This window comes from Pimephales promelas, chromosome 15 (assembly GCF_988280905.1).
Source record: "Pimephales promelas chromosome 15, fPimPro1.hap1.1, whole genome shotgun sequence".
Lineage (NCBI taxonomy): Eukaryota > Metazoa > Chordata > Actinopteri > Cypriniformes > Leuciscidae > Pimephales > Pimephales promelas.
Window position 1 is genome coordinate 21,456,729 of NC_142783.1, and position 21,049 is coordinate 21,477,777.

At 40.1% G+C, this 21,049-nt stretch overlaps 1 protein-coding gene across 6 annotated transcripts in view; it reads left to right on the plus strand.

Moving 5' to 3' along the window:
* ehbp1 (EH domain binding protein 1) overlaps positions 1 to 21,049 on the plus strand; it is a 126,368-nt gene that overhangs the window by 99,086 nt on the left and 6,233 nt on the right. For 4 of the 6 annotated variants that reach the window (XM_039654159.2, XM_039654413.2, XM_039654340.2 and 1 more), the window contains 3 exons: positions 156 to 282; positions 18,636 to 18,735; positions 19,692 to 19,765. In XM_039654159.2, the coding sequence (XP_039510093.2) occupies positions 156 to 282; positions 18,636 to 18,735; positions 19,692 to 19,765 (301 nt within the window). The remainder of the gene's footprint in view (positions 1 to 155; positions 283 to 18,635; positions 18,736 to 19,691; positions 19,766 to 21,049) is intronic. The other 2 variants (XM_039654271.2, XM_039654498.2) reach the window with 1 other exon arrangement.

Consider the following 21,049-nt stretch of genomic DNA (forward strand, 5'->3'; position numbering starts at 1 on the left):
AGTACATTCATTCGCTTAATTAATTAAAGCAGTATTCACCAGTAATTATTCTGACCACTGTTCCCCTGGTATTAAAAAGCTGTATAAACCCAGGATGTGATGCTTCATTTCTTACCTCTCATCACTCCCCCTTCCTCTCGTTTGTTCTTGCCCAGCAGAAAGCGTTCAAAGACACCAGTCAGTACGTGGTGGGAGAACTGGCGGCGCTGGAGAGCGAGCAGAGGCAGATCGACACGCGGGCCTCGCGTGTGGAGAAGCGTCTGCGCTATCTCATGGACACAGGTACGCCGCCCAATTACACTGTAAACAGTTTTGGCAAATTGAGCGTTCACAAACTCTTATGGAGTTTGGGAAGTGTGAATCTTTGAAGCCGGGATGTTGGGGCGGCAGCGGGGATATGAAAAGGGGTGGTGAGGATGCAGGGAGGCTCTCTGGGCCGCCGTGATAAGAGAGCCTTCATGGGAGCTGATAACTAGTGCTGATAGCGTCCGCCAGCCAGCCACTATTGAACAGTACCGTGCAGCCATGCGCAACAGAACCCCATATCTGGCCTTCAATGATATGCTGTAGAAGAGAGAGAGAAGGAGGGAGAGAGGGGGATACAGCAGAGGGGTAAAGGGTGAAGAGGGGAGGAAGAGAAACGGGGAGGGTTGCTATTTGTGGGCTGGACAGAAAAGGAAATGTTGAAATAATGAAAGAAACATATTAATAGATACATGCTCTTGCTCTCCTCCTCTCTCTCTCTCTCCCCTTCCCTCTATTCCCCTCTCTTCTTCTCACATATACACATATGAAAGAATGTGGGGGTGATCTTTCAGGTGTGTATAGCAGGGGAAAAGGGCTGCTGAGCCTTTGTTAAAACATAGAGCTTCGTTCTGAGCGAGAACAGCAATGGCTCAGCACCTCAATAACCCTAATTTAAGAACAGCAGCCTGCCATCCAGATGCTGATACGAAACAGTAATTTCTCACAAGGGTTGGGTCATGAAAAAAAGAAGGGTAAAGTAGACGATTTCATTTTTATGCTTCTCCATCACATTGAGGATGATATCATGACTATCACGGTTTTGTGTTTGCCCAACCTTCCATCCATCCCTCTCTCTCTCCCTCTTCCCACTCACCTGGACCCTGTTGAAGTCAAAGCCGCTGTGTCCGTTTGAAGGGTTTTTTCTCGCTCTGACTGATAAATGGCTTGAATGCCCTAGCAGGTGGAGAACCAAACCAGACATTTCAGCAATATTTACACTCACACAGAAATAAGAGGCTCTGTTACACACCAGACCTTGTGTATGATTCTCACCTTAATGTGCTTACCTGTCTGAGCCAGTGCACGCATTTCAGGACTGCAAACGGGTGAATTCACGCTTCAGTCAGGTTCACAGACAACATGATCTTCAGTAACCGCTTCTATACACAAAACAAACAAGGTCATTATGTTATGCTCAACATACACATATTGAATTTAACACACTGCCAAGCTGTGTTGCATTTAATTCTTTAAGTTTTATATAATTGTAATTTCATGGGGATTTAGTTAGTTTTCCTCAATTTATTTTTTTCAGAATATAATTCTGCATACGCATGTTGATTTAACTTTTGTATTGTTTATTTGCTTCCTCCACCCATACCATAGGGTGGTCACTAGATACGTATAAATGCATATATACACATAAATTAGGCAAATAATTTAAATAATTATATTGACATATATAAAATAAACATCTGTATGCATTTACAAATATGTATTTTTTGTGTATATATATATACATATATATAAATAGATGCGTGTACATATATGTGCACATACTAAGTTATATTTCTATACATATAAAAACTGTACTAAGAACTACTCGGGATCCCTGATACCCCCCTCCCCACCTCATTATACGCTCTGCCTTAGTCTGCTGTTTTTTTTGTTGTTTTTTTTTGCGTTTGTTTCCCAGATGAATTCACAGTAATTGGGCTGGTTAATTTATTTACTGTGTGCAGTTCACAGCACATTAAAGAATGGAGATAATTGAACACGAATTGTCAAGTGTCTTCTGATATCAGGCGTATTACAGAAGGGAATGCGTATAAAACTCTATTTCCATGCAACCATTGTTTATGGTAATTAAGTACACAGATGTATTCCTTGGTTGCCTTCCAAGCTTATGGCGACTGCCATTGTTGTCTTCTATTAATATGTAATCAGTAAATAGTTTAATTTTCTAATCTGCAGTTGGAGAATTCACTTTCTAACAGCTCTTAATTATGGCAGAGCCCTAATGATGCAGCCGCTGATGGGCTAGGAGGCCGTCAACCGAACGCAGAGCGCTCGGGGGAAGGCAGAGGCCTGCGGTGGCTCCTGCCTAATGAACTTGTTATTCCCACACCAGAGGGAGCAGTGTCCTTCACACACACACACAGGCTTCTATGCCCATCTCACCAGCAGCTTAACCATTACCTCAGTTAGCCACGTCCCCAGAATTACATCTAAATATGTTAGACGAAAACATATCAATTTTGAGCATTTCGCAAAATCACAAGTGAGAGAGGAGAGCTATTCACGCACTCGCCATTCTGTCCGAGCACAATACCGTCCCGAATCACATTGAAATTTTTCAGCTCGCAGCATTGAAATGTGTGTAAATGTTATCTGCGTAGCTTTTGATATTCAGCAACCCTCTGAATGCATCTCCCTGACATCTGCTCAGCATGCATTTATGCACACATATGATTTTCAAATTGCTTTATAACCTGCAACAATGAACGCAATTATGAAAATAATGGCATTTAAAGGCGCTCTAAAACCCTCACACCTACAGAGTCCTCGATAAGAGATTTTTCAAAAAAGCAGAGGGAAAGAATGAGTTTTAGGTGAGATTAACATATGTTTAAAAATTGCACTTGAGTCTGATAAGATTGACACAGGTTTTATTGCATGCTAATCCTTTCTCCTTTTCTTTGACGCGGTCACAGAAATTCATACAAGACGGATATCATCAGCTTAATACAGTTTACAGACAAGCCATCACAGTCTGTGCCAGCAAAAACAAATGTGTCAGAAGAGGCCCATTTTGTTTGTTTTATTCTCGAGGACGTGGCCATCCTCTTCCACGCTTCTTCACGGATGTGCACCTTTTTATATTTTAGTCTCAAAATGTCAGTCCCTTTTTTTCCCCGCTTCGCCCCCCCCCCCCCCCCCCCAGCTTTCCCACATTAATTCTCCCTGCCCACATTCCAAGACAGTGTTGGCCATGCAGAAATAATTGCTTGAGCGTCTGCGTTTATAGATCTCAGCTCCGCCATGGCTGAAATGGAATTGCTTGTGTGGCTAAGGCAACATGTTTGTAACCAGCCCCTTAGTTTGACTAAAGATTTAAGCTTGGCTACGTGAGTCGCATGGGGAAATGCTCTCCGAGCTCAGACAACAGCTAACAGCTAACACAGCTTTAAGTATATTATCAGGCAAGTTCTTTCAGAAACGTATTGCTAAAGAAGCTTAACATTAATTATTGTAACTTTGGGAAGATTACATCCACAGCATGCTTGTAAGCGGTGGCATAGTCCTCTTGACCTCCTATGCAAGAGCTTAAAGACACTAGAATGGCATTTCAGCTGCATTAATAGGATAACCAGTATAATCTTTCCGCAGTAAGAGAAGGAAAAGTGTTTAGAGCATAATACCGGCCCCGGTTCTGGGGACGAGACGGGTTTTGTGATGGCTCACGCAATCGGCACGCACCGGGTTCTATCGGTGTAATCGCAATTTTTTTTTTCTTTCTTCTCTTGTCTCTCTTTGAATTCTCTTTTTTCCCTTTTCTCTCCCTCGGTCCTATTCTTTCTCCTCCATGGGATTTGCATGCTAGTTCGGTAGCTTGTCCACTCTAATTTTAAAGACCAAAGACCTCGTTTAGCCTTCCTGCTAAGCGTGCACCGTGAGTAGCGGAAAAGTAAGCCTGGAGACAAACGCAGGAATTCGGCTCATAAGGGTGGCTTTTATCGGCACGACCAAAGGCCAGCGCTGGATCAGGAGGTGACTGCCTATTCAGGTTTAGTGCTGGACTATGTCCTCGACTTCAAGAGCTGGTTAACATCAGAATGGTCCATTTTCGCCTATTGGCTTTTGCGGCCTTTGTTCTTCCCACTGGTTTTAATTCTTACCGGACCGTTACGTGCGCAGCGTAAATCTCTTTTGTGAAGTCATGTGTTCTCGCTACCTAATATCAACAGGTTAGACCTTTAGCCTCAATTAATGCATGATGTAAGACATTAGCTCTACTCTTGTATTAAACAAAATGAGGGTAATTTCTCCTTGCATTTGTCCAGTCTATTGTGATGATCTCTGTAAGCAAGAAAGAAAAACGCCTCACATCACCCATTTTTAATCGCCGTTTGAATGTTCGCAAGGCAAAAACAATTTAATTAGTTAAATTGCATTGACTTTACATTCAAACCCCCAACCAGCAACCCCTCCCTCCAAAAGCTTTTCCCAGATATGAAGAGGGTTTTTTTTTTTGGTCTGGTGTCAGGCTTTCAAACATTCTTTAACAGTTGGATGAAAGAGGATTTTAAGGAAGATTAGAGAAGGGGATCCTCCAGGCATTGTCTGAGAATCTTAAGATAAAACACACGGGTTGGATAGTGTCTGTGGAGGGGGGTGTCAGGGGGAAGGGTTTGTTGGTTACAGGAGATACGGCCTGCATTGTGAGACATGTAATTTAGATTTTTTATAGCGGCACGGAAATTGCGATGAGTCGCCATCATAGAGCTCCCTCTCATCTCTGTTTGTTTTCATTTTCCCTCTATCCCTCTCTTTCAGCATCCGCCCCCCCCCCCCCACCCCTCCACCCCCATGTGGCCTTGCTGTCCTCTAAATTGTTGGTGTGAAGTTAAGTTAAACGCTGCTACATGTGGCATTGCAGGCAGGCAGTGATATGCCTGATTAACATTTTCAAAAAGGGCCACAATGATGGCGCTTATTATAATCTCTCCTTTATTGAAGCATCTTGAGGCCTTTTCATCTCCCCCCACCCCCTTGACTGCCATTCCAGTAAGACCCAGCCAAACGCAGCTAGTGCCGTGCCACTGCGGCTCCATACGCGTAGAAAAACAGAGAGCCACTCTCTGCAACGCCAGCCAAGACCTCAATGATCTGCTGGGTTTTTTTTTTTATTGTGGCACTGGTGTGTGTGTCTGTCTTTTTCATTTTTATTGGATTTTTGTCTGTAATGTAGAGGACGGTCGAGAGTAGATGGGAATGGTTTTGTGTAATGCTGGCGAGATTTGAACTTGCATATCATGTGCGCAACACCCCACTTTTTGTCGCAAACACAAGCTGTTGTTCAATGAAAAATTCTTTGACACGTATTTAAGAAAAAGCTAACAGACAGTAACAACTCTGACATTTAAAGTATTTCTTTAAGTTGGCCTTTTGAATGTCATTCAATAATTGTGTTGTTAAATTTGTTTTTAATTTTATTACATTCGATTTTTTTCTGATAAGTTCTCATTGTGAAAAAGGCTTAGCAAACAGTTTGGGTGCGTGGGACTCGGTTTGCATAATTGATCATTATTTGGTTTACAAATTGTCTCCTGACAACATAATTGAATTTCAGTCATGCACTTAATTAATAGACCTTTTCATATGGAAACTGATTAAGACACACTTTACAATTAAGTGTAATGACGCGGGGTTGGCCTGTAATTAGGGGCATTCACGTGCTAACAGCCCTGCTATGCTAGCTCAGTTGTTGTTCATTTCCCTTTGTATGGGCCTCTTTAGGCTACACATTCCTCTAGCGTACTACCTGAACCTTATCAGCACACAGTGTCTCTCCCCAGCCCACCTTTAGCATGCTAAAACACGCTAACGACACCCAAAACAGCTCATTTGAGCTAATGGAAATGACCATTTAAATGCTATTGTTCTGCTGTTAGCCGCTTAGTAGAGATGGAGAGATAAGCAAGGGAAGCTACTTTTATAGTTACTGTAGGGAGGAGACTCATTATCAATTTGTCCTTAAGCAAACCTGAGGAAAGAAAAAAATGGAAGGGTTTGGGGGGGGGGTTGCAGAATCGACAATGCAGATGTGTGGAGGACGGCTAATAGTGTTAGCACATCCATTACTCTCCTCAGCTTAATTCATTAAGCAAATTGGGCGGGAACCATATTGGCCTTGTTGAAATACGTGCAATATGACACTGCTCAAATTTGTTCTAACACATGGCCCGGGGAGACGAGCCGACCGCTCTAATGGGGGAGGAGGAGCAAATTATGCAAAGACACACTGCAGGAGGGAAATGACTACAACGCAGAGGGAGTTGCACCTCTGCACTCAACTAACCCATTTTCCTTCACTCTGAGCCATGTCACATTCATTATCCTATCTTGTTGTACCTTTTGACCTTAAAGGGATAGTTCACCCATAAAATGTAAACTCATTTATTCGACCTCATGTCATTCCAAACCTGTATGACTTTTGTTCTTCTGTGGAGCACAAAAAAATAGATTTTCTGAATAGTGTCTTTTTGAAAACACCATTGTTTGAAAAGGACTAGAATGTTGTTTTGGACCACATTGACTTTCATTGTTTGAACAAAATTAGTTGAGACATTCTTCAATACATCTTCTTTTATACAATGCACATTATATTACTTGGCCCAAGCTGGGATGTCTGGTAAATATAATAGGGACTTTTCAAATGCGTTTGACAGTCGTCTGTAAAGCTGAACATCTAGGGGACCAGCAGATGTGTTTCACCCTCAGCAATCGTATGCTCAGACGTTTACTTGGAAAACGGATTAAGCAAATAAAAGCAAATAATATATTAGCAAGAAAAACATTCTGCAGGTGTTGACGGGACCTTGCTGCTTGTGCTAATTTGTCGTCTCTACAGGTAGCCAATTTTAGCATCTCTCAGGGTTCGGTGTGACTCTAAATGGAGTGTTGCTCAAGCTCTGATAACCCCCCAGAATTTCACACCTCTAGTATGTAAACAGAGAGGTAGAGCAGGTCCTAAGTAGATGAGATAACAGAAATACTCCTAAATGGCTACAACCTGTCCTTAATTCACACCAATGTCTTACCAAAACACTTTTGTTCCAAATAGGTGGGGCTAAGGCTGCTTCCTTTGTTCATGCTAGCTCATATTTACTGGTAGTTTGTTACTGTAGCTGCAAACGATTTACATCTGTTGATCCGCAAGATTTTTCAGACAAACGTCAAAAGCATCTATAAAGTCCTTGTTAAAATTATTGCTCATGCTACGCGATATAATGCTTCATCATAAACAATTTACATGGACATTTCTTTAAGAAGTTTTTTTGTTGTTGTTGTTGTTGTTTTGGACCCTTTTGACTTCACCATAGTGACAAAAACAGTTGAAACTTTCTTAATATAATATATCATCTTTTGTGTTCAACAGAAGAAAGTAAGTCAAACAGATTTGGAAAAATAAATTTAATAAGTAATTTCCTTGAAGACATGTAATCTAAATGTCTTTTTTCTTTGTATTATACCTACAAATCATTCATTTACTGAGAAGATACAGAAGTTGTCAATTTTAGCACTTAATTCAGGTGCAGTCATCTCAACACTGTTAGTTTTGGTCCAAGAACAAGAGATGGGGGCAGGAATGCAAGCAGCCCTTTTCCATTTGGCTTTGTGGAGATTTTGCGAAGCTTCATGCAATCACAGATACATATGTATGTGCTCATTCCTCCCTCCTGGAAGGCACCTTTTTACATGTACATGTCTACTGGGGTCCCCCCACCCTTGCAAACAGGCCTCCCCTCTGTCTACTAATCAGTACTCAGCTAGATGCATTGTGACCCTATGCAAATCTATTTACATTGGAATAGGGGAATCAGGGGATCCTAAACTCAGGCATCGAAGTTGAAGAAAGAATACCCAAGGCCAACAAATAAATGAAAGTTTGCTCAAATCCGTAAGATAATGGGGTCTGTGTTCAGACTTACCACAGTGGAGAGATAAACACAGGGATTACTTGGGGGTTTTGCATCAGTTGCTTTCTGCTGGGTGGCCTTACTTGTCAAAAAGGGAGAAAAGGGGAGCGAGAGAGAGAGAGACAGAGAGAGAAAGAGAATAGGGGAAAAAAAAACGTTTAACGCAAGGACATTCACATGGCACATTGAGAAAAGAAGTACCGCTAATTCCATCAAAGCCAGAGAAATCAGCCATTAATTTATTCTGCTCTCTCCCTCCCCCTGTAGCTATTGTTGCTTTGGTTGTTGATCATTTCGGTAACATCTGGTCTGGGCTTTTTTTTTTTTTTTTTTTGGAGGCCAGTTAGTGTCAAGCAGATGACCCCCATCAACGTGGCCAAAAAAATCACTCTGGTGTCTCATGCTGTCGTTGTCGTTCTGTTGGTAAGAACAAAAAATGCAGGGTTTGTGTCTGAATATCTCATGCAAAAAAATGTAAAAAATCAAACACTTTTAATAATGACAAGCAAGCAATTTTAGTAGGTGAAAACTTAACATTAATGCAAATTTTATCCAAAGTAACTTGCGTATTCTCATTTATACATTTGATGTGCCCTTAAATTTAACCAATGACCTTGATGTTGCTATTCCCATGCTTTACTTTTTAAGCTACAGTCAGGAATTCTAACATTAATAGTGTCAAGGTTTGCAGTCAGTTAATGTGGCCTGCATATGAAGGCATGACTACAAAAGACCATTCTATTAAATTGAAAGCTGTAGTATTTGGTACGAAGCGTTTCCTCCTCAGATCTTCATAAGGGTTATGGTTGTGCAGGAGTGGACGATTTGGAAAGATGAAAAGATTTGGTATTTGAATCAAGAGCTTTGCTGAGGAGCAGATTATGACTTCCATGGTGACTCCTTCCAGCTTTGGGGAAATGAGCTGTTGACATTCTTCAGGGTCATCATCCAAGATAGCAGGCCAACCAGCAGGATTTACCCGATAAACCAATCCAACTAGACCTTTATCCATTTCACTATGACTGGCAGGGGTGAGATGGAGATGTGTTGGAACTAATGTTTTTGTCTTTCCATCAAAACGTGAGCCATTTGGTCAGCCAGTATGGATACTGTCATTGGGCTAAAATATATTTCCTAATAAACAGCTTTTTTAATTGCATGCTTATAAATTATAGAGTCTAACATTTTCTGCATAACTACCGCAGGTTTGTTCTGTGGTATGATTTTCAGAGAACATTGTTGGTCTATTTTCTCTCAGACTGTACGAGTAGATTGAACAGCCAAGAGTGGATTCAGTACGAGTAGGCTCTTTGAAGAAGAATAGTTTACACCTTCTCGCACCTTCTCATCTCGCAAAGAACATCATCTTTGCCCACAAAGCCTATGTCTGACAATGTCTGAGTCCTCTCCACCTTGGTCAAAATCATTTTTTCCCATAATTCTCTTGTGTAACCTGGGGCTAGTGTTGCTCCCCACTGTGAGGTAGACCCAGAGGAAAGACAAAAGCACAATGAAACGGGGAGCTTACCACCAACCGCTCTCACTGGAGCTCTGGAGTAGGGCCCACTATACACCACTGCCTCTCCAGTTCTGTCCCAATGCTAATGAGCCGGCTCTGATCTTTACTCTGCTTCCCGTGTTTTCAACATCTTCAAGGACCACATGGCGCTAGCAAAATAAAGACAACCAAATGAGAATTTTTAACGCTTTTTGTGTCAGCGACTCGGCGCCTTTCAGCCGGCTCACTCATTTAATATTCCCCCGGAGAAAGAAAGGACAGAGGAAAGAAGAAAAGAAAAAAGGTAAAATGTGCAACAAGGAGTTGGTGGTGCTGGAGGGAAAGGGGGAGGTGTCACTTGCATTCCTCCTCCGAGTTATTGTAGAGGATCGAACTATCTAAATCATAAAACAGAAATGCTGTGACGTTAGTGATATCGCTTCACTCGTTTCCATTAATACAATTAATACACACAAAATTAAAATTTTTGACCAATGTGACGCTGAGTTTCATGATATCAATAACAGCTCCCGAACAAGAGAGGACCGATAAAGGGTGAAAGAGGGTCCCGGGTCTGACGAAGTCTCCTGCCAGCTGTTCACACACTCCTTTTTAATAGCTGCGTTCTCTATACAGAGGCACAAGGCAGTGCCTCGCATTAGCGCTGGAGACCACTAGTTAATAGGATGATGTCTTTTAGCTTTTGTTATGAGATTATTAACCGGGATAGGTTTCTGCTCTCATCTGAGTCGCTGCTCTGAGGGCCTGTTGAGCACAAGTGGTAAAATACAGCATCCCCACATTGTGCCGTGCTTGTATGGCAAAAGGCTTTTAATGAAACACCTTTTCGGAGGCTTCACCAGGTGATCTTTTTTTTTTTGCCGCTCTCATCTGCCACTCACATAGCTTTAATTACCTGAAGTACTCAGCTTTTTCCAAAGGCCCTTGATTCTGCCCCTGTGTTCAGCGCTCCCAAAAGCAGATTTAAAGTGGGTTATAGAGTGAAATGATAGTATTTGTCAAAATGAGAAAGGAGAGGACCTCAGGCTTCAGTGTTTCACCCTGAAGGTCATTATTATATCTTAGGTCTTGTTTTATTATGTAAGGTCTTATTTTTTCTTGTTTGTTTACACTTGCGTTTTAGGGTTAACTTGGTTGGTTTAATCTTTATAGACCTATTGTTTGCTCTCTCTCTCTCTCTCTCTCTCTCTATATATATATATATATATATATATATATAAGGTACGAGAGGCTGTGCTGTATCGTGAATAAAGTGAAGTACAGCCGTTACTTATTCACAAAATAGCACTTGAGTACTTTATGCTTTTATAAAACGGTTACCACACAATAAAAAAATTAATGTAAATAATATGTATTAGTGCAACTTTCATGAAGTAAGATCACCTAAAACCCTTCCTTCCGCTAGAAAAAAAAAATAGTCCCTGACCGTGAACACCAACAACGTTCCAATGTGTAATATGCATGAAAGCTCAAATAAAAACAACATAGGAACTGCAGCGTTGGGCAGTGATACATAGAACCGTTGGGTGAAGCGTTGGTCATAGCCATGTTTTATCATGAATAAAGCACAGCTATTGACCAATCAGAATCAAGAATTGGAACTAACCGTTTTATAAATAAATATATATTTCATTGATATTTGTTAACCTTACTTGAGAACAATCTGTTGATTTACATTAATTTTACTTACTGACACTTTCAATATCTACATTTAGTATTTACATTTATTTTGTCACCCTCATAAATTCAGAGATTTTTTACAATGCAACACGCATATATATGAGATTCATGTGCTAATCATGTCATCGTTTGTGATTACTTGTGTGAAATTACAATTAACTAATCTAGATTTGATTTATTATCGTTCCTTTAGTTCAAACACTAGAGAACGTCACAACAATGGCATATCATGGGTTCGATTCTCAGAAATAAAATGTAGACCTTGACTGCAGTGGATAAAAGCATATGCCAAATGCATAAATGTAAAAACAAAAACTCAAACACTAAACAAATGTCAAACAATATGTTTCGTCCATTTCATCCACTCTTCTGTCATTTTGCATCATTATTTATCGCGAGTGCTGTTGTGACGAGGGCTGTAATTGTTGTTTTGTAATGTAAACTGCCTGTCTTGGCTGTTCCGCTCATCGTGAAGCTGCGATAGTGGACAGGCAGCCCAGGGATTAAGGAGCAAGGAACGGCCAACACTAGCTGATAGTCTGTCAGTCTGTGATAATGTTTATTGATTAAAAAGAAGGGTGGAATACAAACACAGTTTAATAGAGTAGGGGGCTGCAGGCAGAGATGGACATATTTGTGATTCCTGGTGCTTAACTCAGACAGGCAGGCTACAATTTATATAGTCTCCACTGTTACTACCCATGTCAAAATATTGCTTTAAATTAATAGAACCATTTTTGATGGATATGCAAACTCATTAGATATTAGGTAAAAGGAGAAAATGTACACAAATTGGAATGCAGTTAAGTCAAAAATAGAAAAAAAAAATCTGTTTTCTGCCATTTGTTTGTTTTGCCCCTGCCAAACTCGACATAAGTGCTGGGGGACTGGGGTGTTTGCAGAGGAGTTGTTTGTGTTAACAGCGCTGAGGGGCGGGTGAGAGACGAGTATTAAGGTACAGACTATCTTCTGTCAGTCCATCACTGAACGTTCAAACAATTACATGAAAGGATGTATGATAACGGTGTATGTATAGCCAAGACTTTTCTGTCATTAAGGGCGACTTAAGCGATCCTGTTTTCCTCCTGCGGTTCTTCTCTCCTCGCTGTAAGGCCGCTCCGCTTATGAATCCTTCCTCATAAGCCGCAAAGCAAGCAACTGAAGGTCAATAATACCCGGTGGCAATTGAAAACCCAGTGACGGGACACTCTGTGAGGAATTAAATTGTAATGCGCTTTGACTGCTCATGTTCCATTTACTCAAATATGTCAGTCTGTGATCATGAATTGATAACGTGTTTCCTTAAACATACAATCTGATCAGTGCTCATAATAATGGTGCGTTCACGTGCTATGGTAATTATGGGAAATACCAAATGCACATGAACACCCCCTCATGTGGTATTTTCCACTGGGCCGCTCGTAGAATATTTTGATGCACGAGTTGCCGAGATGAGATAACCTTTGACTTTTTCAAAATGGCGGAGAGCAACGCGAAAGTCGTGAATGGTAAAAATATGTACTGTTCATGATCTAGAAAATATACAGCATGTTATTTACCGTTTAAGTTTTGATAAATAATTTTCTTGCTGTAGCAGATGACTTAAGCAATCTAAAGTAGTTTTAGCTAAATATAGGTCTGGATCTCCATCTTTTTATCACATTACGACAACAAAAGCACTTGAACACAACACACTGGTAAATACCAGTTCACAAGTGAAAAATATCATATTTTCCATGGCACGTGAACCCACCATAAGAACATGTATTCATTTTAAGTCTTAAGTGATTTAATACAGTGGGTTTTTTTATGTAATGTAATGTCATTATGTTTTAGTTATTTGGATGATATTATTTAAGTGGTTTAATTCTATTTTAATATCGTAATAATTAACCGTTACTTGAGTAAATTGAAGCTTTTGAAGATCTCTTTGATTTTTCAGGGTCTCGGTCACCTAAAGAGGCTGATCCCCCAGATAAATAGCAAACAGGGGAAAAGGTTAGTGGTTAACTAGGTTGGCTTAAACAAGAGAAAATGTGTTCGGTCCATTTTGAAACTAGTGATGAGCATCTTAAAGTACAATGGCCGGGGCTTTATCCTGAGATTAGGTATTGTGGTTAAAGCTAAACTACCTTCCATCAGAGCGGTGCAAGGCGAGTGCTGCCCATTCAGCCCATGCTAACAAGACTTCTCCACATTGCAGATCCACTCAGAGTAATTAAATCAATCCTTTTGTTATCACCGCTCTCTCCTTCAGTAACAAGTGAAGATCTGATTATTGCCTTCATGCATATTCAAAAAGACTCCCTGACTGGGCCTTAATGAGCTTCCTCTCAATCGCACAAGATTCATCTTGTTCTTTCCCCCTTTTTACTTATTTTTTTATTTGTCTCTCGCTCTCTTTTTCATGCACTCCTGACAACAACAAAAAAAGAGGGAAACGGCAGTCAGACGCACAGAATGAATGAGTGAGGCGAGTCAGCCCACTTAAAATAAATCGTAAATGTTCAAAAAGTGACTGAGTGGTGGAGGAGTGGAGATCTTCCCCTTCAAACTCCGATAGACAAATTGGATTACTGGGTATTGGATTAAACAGAAAACGGGTGGATAAGAAATGAGAAGAGCTTGCTGTGATCACAGGGTTTAATATATTTCTTTTCTTTTTCTTTTCTTTATGGCCTCTTCTCTCCACCCCCAGCCGTTTTTTTTTTTTTTTTTTTTTTTCAGTAAAGACACCCAGCTCTTAGCAGGACTCAGGATTAATTTGTAATTGTTCTGGTTTCTTAATGCTTTAGAAAGATTTTTATCTAAATCAAATGAGGGGGAATTTTGTAATTAAACAAAATGCCAAGCAAAACAATCCCCCTGTTGTGGAGGTTTACTTCAGAGTTATTTGCTTTTTATCATTCTGTAAATATCTAAATTACGTTCTAATTTAAAAAAAAAAAATTAGAACCTTCAATTCACATAATTAATTTGCTATTCACAGCGTTTAAACTAATTAAATGCATGCCTTGCAAATGAAAATCATAAAATATTTTAAGCATTTTGGCAACTTTTGGAAAGATCTTGTACGCTAATGTTTCCCAATATCAAGTTGTGTTTTTTATAGTTGCTAAAGCAGCTCAGATATTTAATTAATATTTTGGACTCATGACAGTCCTGCCTGGAGCTATTTGGGGTGTATTTGAAATGAATCGGGTGTATGTCTGTTTAAAGCCATAGTCTAGCTAATATATTCACATGAAACTTTACATTTGGGTGACTTTAGGTTTGTTTTCGTCTATGTGTGTGTGCTGTTAAGTGTTAGTAAATAATCAGTAAAGGTTAGCAGGAAAGAGGGGAAGATTGTGAAATGTGTGAGGATTTCATTAATGCTATCTGTTTTGAATGCAACAGTGGCTGAGATGACTATCTTAATCTGATTGGGCTGCAGGGCACAGATCACCCTGCCATGGACACAGGCCCTCGGGCCTACCAGGCGAGCCTGGCCCCTGTGTGTGTGGACTGTAGGGCGTGTATGTTGGTCTCTCTTGAGTTTTGCAAAGTGATTGTGATTGAGACTGATCAGCCAAGCTAGGGAAGCAGTATCTGTTTATTTTTAAATGGATTTTATTCATTGCTCTGGAGAAAATAATGTTGTCCATCAAAGAATGTAATAGAAACTGCATAATTCTAAAAGAATTATAATTTATAATTCTCTTATTATTTGTGTCTTACAAATGGAAAAAAAATGTTAGTTCATACTATGTAGAATTTTATGAATCATTATTAGAAGAAAAGGTTCTATATAGAAGCTTAAAAGATGCTATCAGCGCTACGTATTTGGAACCCCTAAAAGGTTCTATACAGAACCCTTTTTAAGGGTTCAATAATAAGAACCCTTTAGGGCTCTTTGTAACCAGGAAAAAGGTTCTATATGGAACCTTTTGGGTTCATTCATTATCATTTGTTTTGTCCTTTCCGGATTAAATATTTCATATTATTGACAAACATCAAGACCCTAAAATGTATTTATGAATGCATGTGAATGATCACAAAATTCAAGACATGGGAGTTATTTTATGTAGTTAATCAATATCACACGAAGAGTGCCATTTCAGTTTTTCTCCTCCAAAAATCAGCATGATTAAATTGTGATATTATGTTAAGTCTTGTCATTATATAACCTTTTTTTTTTTTAGCATAAAAGGTTCGTTGTAAAGAACCCTATGCTTCATATATAGAACCCCAATGAACCCTTCTTTCTAAAAGTGTACAAGTGCACAAAAACATTTTAATTCTTTAAATTAATATTATTCGTTTAGTTTATCATTACAATATACTTTTTCTAAAATGAAGAAATGAAAATCAGCAGGAAAAAATGAGGTGCACCCAGAAACAACAATAGCATATTTTGGAGTTAAACAGGCACTGTAACACAAAAATATTTTGATTTGTATTGTCTGTGTAAACTGTCTAAATTATGGCTTTTTTACATAATCTTAAATCAGATTCATTTTAATATAAAAAAAAAACGTTTTTTTTTAATTGTTTAAATTAACATTAACTAAGATTAATCAATGCTGTAGAAGTATTGTTAATTCTTAGTTCCTGTTACCCAAGTAGTACCCAACTAATGTTAACTAATGAAACCTTTTGTAAAGTGTTAACATTTATTTATTTATTTACTTATTTATTTATTTTTGCTTTGTACTTTTTGCCATTTCAGGACATCAGTTATTTGGGTCATCCCCATCAAAGGTCATAGTTTAAGTGTTGGCACTGTAGAAAGTGTATTTCTGTAGAATGAGAGTGTTTGTGTGCGTTTTATTTGTTTTAGTGGTAAAGCGAGGACTTCTTTCATACCGTTAGGGCTCTGTCAGTGCTGAAGCTCAGGCAATGGCCTCCGGGATGCGGCTACTAATCCGTCATTCCCTTACAATGTCACACAAGCTTAATATTACCATTTATTATTTGCTTGTTTCATTTGACTGTGCGTCGCTACAATGACCTGTCACTGCACACTTTATCCCTTCCGAGCTGCACTATTTAAAAGTTGACTACAATAATCCAGGCTTGATTCCTAAATCCCGGACCCCCTCTTTTTTTTCCCCCTCCCGTCTACTCTGCGTTGTCGTCAAATGCAAAATTTCACACATCTGGCACTGGCAGACATTAGAGCGGCTCCCCTGGTGGAGGGCTGGGGAGTTTTGGTGGGGTTGAGTGACAGGGCCGTTGTCCCACCGGGGGCAGCCGCTGGCTTTGTTGTGGCTAGCGGATTTGTCTCTCTCACATGACCAGCGTCACAGTCACATGGTGCCAAGCAACAGCGTGATAGAAAAAAGATCCAAGGTGCAAGTTCCCACATCAGCCCCTTATTGAAGATCCGCCCTCTGTCACCCCCACCCCGTCCTCATAATGGCTCTGTGCTCACAGACAGACTGTCATTTCCCGTGTTTTTTGAAACATATTTAGTCCTGCCGTCTGATTGGTCAATACAGCATGCTGAAATTCATGATATAGTAACATTTATGGCTTGTTCACCTGTTGCATAGCAACTATTTATCTAGATGAAAAGATGTCAACAAAATAATTTTTTACTGAAAATGTGTGTCCTTTTATATTTAATATTTGGTAACTTTTTTTTAAGGAATAAAACACTGAAAGTCATGCTGTAATGTGAATGTGGTTCCAAGCACTCTGCTGGCTGCTCATACTATATTGATGAAATAACCTTTTTGGCAGTATAATATGACCACAAATGCTAGGTGTAATTGTCTTTGTGTTTGGCACTACAGTTACAGTAAATGCATATCAAAGTCATCCAGGATCTCTCAGATGCGCAGATCTCTATTTAATGGTGTGGCACTGTAATTCTCATCTTAAGATCTACAAAAGTTGATCTTAAAGCCCTCTCACATTAGTAAAAAGAGTGAGTGTGTTTGTGTACAGATGCTAATTCTGTTGTTGATGCTGTCAGAAACAGACAGGTATCACAGGAGCATAGAGTAGGTGATGTGATTACATAAGCTTAAAGGATCTTTCATCTTTTCTCCTCTTTCATCCCTCTTCAAAGACATAATTAGTGTCACAAAAATGCTCAGGATACTGACATCGGAGTCATTCTTCCTGAACCCACTTAACCGGTTTACCTCACGGCCCAAACTACCAAACCCCAGTGTCTGCTTACCTTTGATACCTTCCGAGGTCAAATAAAGTTTTGAATCGAGATGGCATCGCTTGGCCAGACAAAACCCACAATAGATTAAATCTTTGTCTCCCAGTATGTTATCAACTTACTTTCACTTTTTCAGTTTTAGATAAAAAAAAAAAAAACATTTTTCTCTTTTATATATTTTTTTAAATATCATTTATTCCTGTGATGACAACGCTGAATTTATTCCAGTCTTCAGAGTCACATGATCCCTCAAAAATATGATGATTTGGTCCTGTTGAAATCAGTTGTGCTGCTTAATATTTCCCTTTTTTTTTGGGTTCTTTGATGAATAGAAAATTCAAAAGACATCCTTCTTTGCAATATAAATCTTTTGTAACTTTTGATCAATTTAAAACATCCTTGCTGAATAAGAATATTTATATTACTGACACTAAACTTTGAATAAGACCTATCAGACAGCTGTTTTTTGCCATTATAACTAAACTTTGTAATTGAGTTTCTTACCTGTCATACATTCAGCCCCTGAGCAATGTACGGGCCTCCACCTGTAGTTTCCGACTGCGTAAGTTGTATGCAGGCCTAAGGCACAGGACGTGCTTTTGGATGGGATCGGATCTGAAGCTCTGAGGCTGCACAAAGACCTGGAGTTTGGAGTTGAAGCTTTAATGCCAGTCAGCGGAGGAAAGTAACCAGCCTGCATTAATCCTGCTCTAATCCAGAGGCATCTCTGTTTTACTGACAATGCCAGTACCTTGTGAAGTGTCTAATATGTGGCTAAATATGGTAGTGAACACACATCTGGATAGCTTCCTAATGTGCGTGTCAGTCTGCGCTGTTGGGAAAAGCCTGTCAGATAATCTCATTTGATGCACTTTATATTCGTTGGAGGTGTGAGAAAAGTGCTTAACTTTATCCGTTTTAGAGAAAGTCGGTCAAAAGTGTGCGTTTAGCTTTCTGTTAAGGTGTGTGTTTATAGGCCGTTTTGGAAATTAAACTGTTGTATTGAGGTTTAAGGTGGAGATTTGTGGGACTTGAATGGTTGGCTAATTAATATTTACAGACATCTAGCTGGTAATTAGTGGGAATTTTTGATGACTAAATAATTTGTGATGATGATTTCTTAGCGCTTTTTAGAAAACAGAATGAAATTGTAATGTTAAATTCTGTACTCTTTTCTTTTGAAAATATTCATTTTAGTTATATTTTTCTGAAGCAGCTCTCTCAGCACCCACTTACAGCCCACTGGAAGTCCAGAATGATGTTTATAATATGACAAGAATGTATAAAAATGTTTTACATGCTAAGTTTTTTCCGTGTGTGTCTTCAGGTAATAACAAGGAAGAGGAGGAATCCATGATGCAGGAATGGTTCACACTGGTCAACAAGAAGAATGCTCTTATCCGCCGACAGAACCAGCTCTCTCTGCTGTGAGTTAATGTTTACACTCTCTCTCTCTCTCTCTCTCTCTCTCTCCCACCCTTACCAATGGAAGCTGGGGTCTCTGAGCACACACATCTATAATATGTTGAGACCCACACTTGAAATGATTTTCCCAAGAGACCTGAGCCCAGTCAGAAGGTCGGGCCCCTCATTCACTTTCACCCCTCCCCCGGCGGCCCTCCACCGTAAAGAGGACAAAACGTCATATCAGTATGGACGCGTCTGCAATAATGTGATTTCAAAGACTGTATTATTCCACCCATTATGAGAATTGGATCGACCAAAAAAAGAATTGAAAAAGTGACTTCATTCACCTAAAGGAGGAAGCCATAACAATAACCTGCATATTTACCCTCTTTTTTTTGTGCCTCATACGATGATAATGTTAATTTTTTTAAACCTTTCATCCTTTTCTTTAAAAGTGAGAGTGAGACGTACAGAAATCTGGCAGGCTGTTCATTCTGTATAAAGAGCGACAGAGAGAAGAGGAGAAGAAAGAGACAGAGTTTCAAAGCTCTCACAAATGACAGATTGAAGTATTCTAATCACATTATATCACTGGAAAAGGGCTTTTTAAGTGCTCAATTAAAAAGGCCTTGATAATTTCTTTTTCTTTCATTTCTTTTTAGTCACCGAACAGGCTGTGAAGGACAAATTCTATTAGGGACAGAGTTAGCTCATTTCCAATACATTTGAAAGTGGTGAAATTTAATTTGCCTTGCGATACCCCGCCCGCCCGCTTATCCTCAACCCCCCCACCCAATTCGCCATTTCCCCGCTCTCAGTCCCCTCTGTTCCGGTTTGTGTATCGCTTATTTGCAGTAGATTAATGTGAGGTAGGGAAGGTGTTGGCGAGTTCACGAATCAATGTTTATTAAAGGTTTCTTTAAGTGTTTAATGATTTAGTAATTAACATATTGATGAACTTTTACAACTTGCCCAGGGAGAAGGAACACGATCTGGAGAGACGCTTTGAGCTGCTGAACCGAGAATTAAGGGCAATGCTGGCGATTGAAGGTAAGAGGGAGTGAAAGAGGGATTTGGGGGTGAATTTGAGAGGCGCTCTGTGAAAGACAAAGATCCTCTCCTGCTTAATTAAACCTGCCCGCGACGTGCTCTTTGACACCACTGACATGGCTCCGCCCACCAAGCTCTGATTTGAAAACACTACCCTTTAATAACGTAGATCTTACAAATTCACCCTGGGATTGTACACAAGATACGATTTGCTCTCAAAATCACAAGTGTTACAGCCAAAAGTGCACATGTCATTTCCACATCAATATTAAATCTCTGTGATGTGCCCCGGGGCGCTGAAGGACACGCTCGTGTTTATAAGCTTTTTGAGTGTGTGTAATACAGACAGGTAAGGAAAGTAAAAAAAATAAAGCCTATTGTGCTGTATCAAAGTTGTCTGGTTAAGTTTAATCCCTTTGACTGTGTCCTCTTTCGCAAAATGAACCTTTTACAATCAATGCAAATTGATTTTACAATTCGATGGTGACCCTCTCACCCCTTGGCTAGCCATGGTAATTTCTTTCTGCACCTGATAAGCTAGCTGATCCATCATAAATCAATTCTAATTAGTTCGGAGAGGTTGACAGTGGACATGAATAGCCAAGCAGAGAGCACAGCTCCCCATCTTGTGATGCTGCCGCTCGCCACACACTCCTCCGAGGCAGATCAACACTGTTCATCTCAATATTTTGACATGCTTCTGTCTTGTTTCTGAAAGATTCCTCCACGCTGAGAGTCACCGTGATACTGAACGCTAAATGCTGAGCCCGATATATCGAGGACTAATAACGTTCAGATGTTGAAGTGCCTCGGCCTTGTGTCCACTTATCAGTGAACACGGAGTGGGTTCCAAATATTGGTCTGGATGTGCAAGGGTGACAGGGTCCGTCCACGGCAGTGGTAATTCAGTCCCTGCTGCTTGTAACAACCCTATCAGTCCACACACTGCTACCTGTTGAATTATCACTCGCAGTTATTTTCTCTCTCTCTCTTACTTTATCTCCCTTGCTCACTCTCTCTCTCTTTCTCATGAGGCCCAGCACTTGGCATTCAGAGTCAGGGTGTTTCTGAAGCGAGTCAGAGATAGTTCTGAGCTGCTGGTGAAGGAGGTTCGTGCATCAGTTTCTTATTTGGAGCCCCGACGGCTCTCGCGCCCAGGCAATGCAGACAGGTAATTGCTGATTTGCTTGGTCAGCTGATGACATTGGAAGTGTAGCGGCTGAGGCGTTCACACACACACACACACACACACTTTCTCCCGTATCAGTGCACACTCTCTCGCTG